The following is a 5,031-nucleotide window of genomic DNA, read 5'->3' as shown; positions in this document are numbered from 1 at the left end:
ACTAACAGCATCTGAGCTATTCACATAAATACTTATTTATGTCCTTTCAACAGGAGCAATTAAATTCTAACCCACTTTTGAGATCAGTTTGTCCGTATATGGTAATTAATTAATTCCAAGTATCAAAACACCAGGTGGTCACAAACTATAAACTTAGCAAGAAAGAAGCCGTTTCAGTTTGTCGCATTGATGGGTGAGGAAGTGGCCATAGCAAATAGGAATCTGCATGACCGCAAATGGAGAGCGAGTCCTTAATTCCACTCACACACGCACATACATACACACGCGCACATGCACACACACCTGCCCGCCAGCATTAACAGTTAGGTTAATCTAGTCACATCCCACACGCCCACACTCTGAGAGGACGGCGGGTGCAGGCCGCTCTGCAGCTCCTGAACAGGAAGTGAACTCTCTCATGGTTGCCACTGCCCCATCGCTCAGTTCCTCTTCAGCTTCAGTGTTCGCCTCTAAAAACAAGTCCTTGGTTTTCACTGAGAGCAGCCCTCCTATTGACCAGGGAAATGGTGAGTAATGTCGTTTTATTGTGTAGTTTTCCTCGTCTTGTTCGTTATTAAAGGCGACTTAATGAGCACACAGAGAACACATGCTCTTGGATGCAATGGCTGAAAAGGTTTGTTTCTGTTTCAGGCTAATTATATAGCAATCAACCTAATCTTTGCTAGCATACCACTGAGACTCATGTATCCGTAAATGAACCTTGTTGTGGTGTTTTGGGATGAATTACTAGCAATTTGTAAGGATGAACACACTTGTTAATTCCTTCCGACTGGTATGATGCATGAGGCAATGAATTTGAGAAATAGCAATGAGAAAATTTAAGTGACACTGTTTTAATCCAGTAAAATGACAGCTGAGGTCTTAAACACACCTTAGTGTACACCGGCAGAACTACTCATTGTAAGACAAACTCAAAACAGTCAAACTGAATTTATACAAGCTAGTGAGTGACTACTGCAGTCAAAAATGAATGCACAGGGATATAATGGGCTGAAGAGGCACTTTTTGCAGAAGAAATGGGACGGCACATACATTTGATACTTGACATCTCAACAGCCTGCAATACAAATGAACTACAAAGTTCAGGGGTGGTTGAGCTCATGAGTCAGACATGCAAAAATATACAGATAGTAATCATCTTCCTCCAGCTCAGTGACTTCCTGCTCCCACTGTGCACTCTGTCCTCACACTGTACCCTCTGACTACTACATATAGGACAGTTCTCCTTTCATAAAACCTTAGTCATTACACAATTTATTATCATTTTCTAATGACTTCTTTTATCTGGCAGACACTCTTATCCAGGGCAACTCACAGGACAATCATTGTAAGATGCAAATATGTACCAGCCTTTTCTGGAACTTGAAAAGCCATATGAATAAACTGCCTTGTTTGCTGCTCTCAGCAACACAAGACAGTCTCACTTGCCTCCACAAGTTAGTTCTCACCCAGAGAGTCATGAGATATATTCATGGGAGAAATATGTCATGTACTGATATCCTTAAACCAGGCATGATCATTACAGCACAAGCTGTATACATTTTCTAACATGGTTTCCTGTGCGGAAGCCTCGCCCCCAACTTAAAACCAAAAGCGACTTTCCTTCCTGTTGGTCACATGACCCTGTTGTTGGAACCACATTCTTCACAGCTCAGGCTATCTGGAGATCTGAGAGATCTATCTGTCTGTGGTTTTTAAACAGTTCAAATGGTATAGTTTTTCTGAGACAGGCTGACTCAACCAGCAGGAGTTTCAGTTGATACAGTACTGATACAGAATGACATATTTTCTCAGCTCTGTTTGTGAAGAAGGAAGGACTCAGTGAAAGGTCTCTGACCCTGTATGGTTATATTTTGTAGGCTGATCGTATGGCCCTCGACTGGATGAGCAGCAGGCTGAGGCTGTGTGACCTCAGCACCGGCACGGTATCGCAGCCTGAACAAGACAAGGTAATCGTCACAAAACGCGGTGGTAGTTCCTCAACCTGACACAAGGGAGAGACAGAGTATCGCAGAAGCAGGAAGTGGCGTTCACTTTGAGTTTGTTACAATGAAAATTCCAAAGACAAGCATAAAATTTGAACAGGAAAAATACAGCTGATCGGTTGTCAGAGGAAACTAGCTTTAAGTAACACTGGGTTTACATTACAAGGGTCAAAGATTTTGTGAATTATGTTGCAGGAATTGCATTAAGTGTTTATAATTCTGTGACCTATTGCTAATTGTCTGGACCTTGCCTTTTCATTTATTAAAAACTCTTGTGCTAAAACCATAGCCTTAATCATAGGCTCCTGATTTGCTGTATTGTACTTGAATCCTTTCAATACCAAATGTGAAAAATTTAAAATTAATTTAGCAATGCACTGTATACACTTCAACTTCTTTGTGCCTCAAACAGTTAATTCACAATATTATTTAATTTCTTTCATTATTTGCAGGCTCTGAGGGAAGCAATTTTCGACTGCCAGTCATGCCCCCCACCTGCATACTGCAGGTCATCTGTTCTGAGCTCACTGAAAACATATACCTGCATCCTGAAGCGGGTTGAGGGTGAGCATTCTGAGGGGAGGGTGGTGCAATCAGATCAATATCCCCCAGAATTCAGTGCCACTGCAGGGGCTGCGAGAGACAGTGTTTACAGGTTTGCCCACTCCTTGGCTGAAGACATCCTGCAATCAGCCAGAGGTCAATGGGAGATGGTGATGGCCAGGAGCCCCCGTGGACCCTTAGGAAACCCTGAGACACTGAGTTCTGACATCGTCCAATCGGCACTGAAGGAAGCAGCCAGAGAGGGGGACCCCCAGAGCCCTTGGTGCCCTCGGCGCCGGTCAAAATCGGCCCCAGATCCACGGGGGCGTGTCTTGCAGTCTGTGGGGGAGGAGTTTGCGGAGCAGGGCTCTGGAGGTGGGGAGGCTGAGGTGCTCCCTGGTGCCTGCCCATGGTTCTGCTCAGGCTTGCCCCCTGGTGGCCAATCCTGCTGCTCAATCCTGGCCCATTCTGGCCTTCCCAGCAGGGGCTCCCTCGATTACCCTGACGCACCCCCGACCACCCCCCTTCTACCAGAGATGATAAAGAGCCGTGCCAGTTTCCAGAGAAGGCTCAAAGGTGGCCTGGCAAAAGAGTTCATGCCATCACCTCCGCCTCCTACCCCAAAAGACCAGCCCAGCCACTCCCCGACCGGTGGCCCTGTTGCCGGGGACGACAGAGAGGAGTTTGTGGCCCGGCTCATGCGCTCCCTGTCTCTGGAATGCTCCGAGGGAGGAGAGCTGGAAATGGAGGAGAGAGCCCAGAATTCTGGGAGCGGCCCCGAGGGGACTCCCGCAGGACTGTTGGACTACGCAGCCCAGCTGTCGGCCGAGATCATCTGCTCAGTCACCGCAGAATGTGAGGCGCGCTCAGGCGGCCAAGTCAAAGCAGGGACCCCACCCGAACGCCTCCTCCACGCGGTTGAGAGATGGACGGAGGAGGTCATCGAGGAGTCCTTGCTGGAGATAATGGCCAAGGAGGCCAGACAGAGGGCTGCAGACGGACGTCCAGCGAAAGCCCGGCACACCGCTGCAATGCAGCGGCCAAGCTGCTCTGAGGTGTCACCAGACGAGGGGCTGGAGCGCAGGCTTAAGGATGTGGTTTCTGTATCCGGCCTGGATGACGAGTCCATGCTGTGGGACGGGAGCCAGACGTCCACGGCCTCCCGGGGGGAGGCTCTGAATGCTTTCGCCGGCAGGCTGGTCTCCGATACTCTGCGCTGGGCTCTCAGAGAGCTGGGGAGGCCCGCCCTCCACTGCCACCCGGATCCGGTGCGGGAGATGGCGGAGGAGCTGTGCCAGGGCATAGTGGCGCAGGCTGTTCATGCCGCGGCGCTGCAGCACGGCGCTCGCCAACCTCCTGGCAGCCCGGCGGAAAGATGCAGCCCTGGCAGCCGCAAACCCGGCGCAGGGGGCGCTCTGTCCCACTCGATCGACCCCTCCTACGTCGAGGCCTTAGCCGAGGCAGTGGTCAGGGACTCCGTGCGGGAGGCCATGAGACGCCAGCTCCGCATGTGTAAGGGAAGCGGCTGGATGAGGTCAGAGGTCAGGGCGGTGCTGGACACGCAGGCACACAGCGGAATACAGGCGCTGCAGGGAGCGCTTCTGTGGGCTGCTGCCTCCAGCGTGGGGACCTCTGCCCTGCAGCTCGCACTGCCTGACACACGGCTTCAAACCCAGGTACGTCACGATGCCTGTTACACTACGCTGCCCTTATCCTCAGCAACTTACATTCTTTACACATCATTACAGAGCTGCATATTTACTGATGCAATTCAGGTTAAGTGCCATGCTCAAGGCCACAACAGCAGCTTTTAGTGCGCAATCTGTCCAATTACAAAAGTAATACAGTGCTTATTTAAACCAAAATAAACACGCTGCTATATTTTTAGAGGCCTATGCGTAACCACGTTTTCATCACAGTTTAATGTCTTATTGTTACTGTTTTCTCAGAAGTGTAATAAACTGCTTTGAATGACTGAGCATTACAGAGAGATCTCATGAAGCACTCAGGCTGAGTTGCACCTGACCCCTGTTGTTTTGTGGCCTAGTTTTCCACAGTGGCCCAGAGGGCACAGCTGATTGGCTGGACGGTGGGAGACCTGATGACATCAGTGCTGCAGTACTGTGAGCTGGCAGAGCAGTTGGCCAGCAGAGGGCACAGTCCAGACATTCCGCTGCTGAAGTGCCTACAAGAGCAACTAGAAGGAAATGAAGCAATGGAGCAATGATTGAAAAGCTGCCGACTGCTCACTGACACAGTGGCAGCACCACCGAGACACACAGCACACAGAACAGACAGACAGACGGTTTATACCCTGAGATGATCATGCCCCAATAGATTATATTATTACTTTTTTGGGGAGGAAGGGCAGGAGCTGTGATAAGTAACAATGTGATTAAAGATTTTTATGGATTACTAAAATTATGGCTTATCATGGAAATAAGTGTGCTCCAATGACTTGTCTCTAAACTCAAATGTTTGT

General features: G+C 49.3%; 1 protein-coding gene across 1 annotated transcript; it reads left to right on the top strand.

Moving 5' to 3' along the window:
• The first annotated feature begins 434 nt into the window (after positions 1-434).
• On the top strand, positions 435-4,776 carry si:dkey-171c9.3. The gene is made up of 4 exons (XM_036548469.1): positions 435-527; positions 1,881-1,970; positions 2,459-4,225; positions 4,597-4,776. The coding sequence occupies exons 1-4, from the start codon at positions 525-527 to the stop codon at positions 4,774-4,776; spliced, it is 2,040 nt and encodes a 679-aa protein (XP_036404362.1). The 5' UTR covers positions 435-524.
• The last annotated feature ends 255 nt before the right edge of the window (positions 4,777-5,031 follow it).

Source organism: Megalops cyprinoides, chromosome 16 (assembly GCF_013368585.1).
Source record: "Megalops cyprinoides isolate fMegCyp1 chromosome 16, fMegCyp1.pri, whole genome shotgun sequence".
NCBI classification, from domain to species: domain Eukaryota; kingdom Metazoa; phylum Chordata; class Actinopteri; order Elopiformes; family Megalopidae; genus Megalops; species Megalops cyprinoides.
The sequence above is the reverse complement of the archived record's forward strand: the minus strand, read 5'-3'. Positions and strand labels throughout refer to the sequence as shown.

What these genes read in the sequence shown, in the direction of transcription:
- si:dkey-171c9.3 (XM_036548469.1), top strand. An exon ending in CGCAGCCTGAACAAGACAAG is followed by an intron (nt 1,971 to 2,458) that starts GTAATCGTCACA and finishes CATTATTTGCAG; the next exon opens with GCTCTGAGGGAAGCAATTTT. An exon ending in ACACACGGCTTCAAACCCAG is followed by an intron (nt 4,226 to 4,596) that starts GTACGTCACGAT and finishes TTTGTGGCCTAG; the next exon opens with TTTTCCACAGTGGCCCAGAG.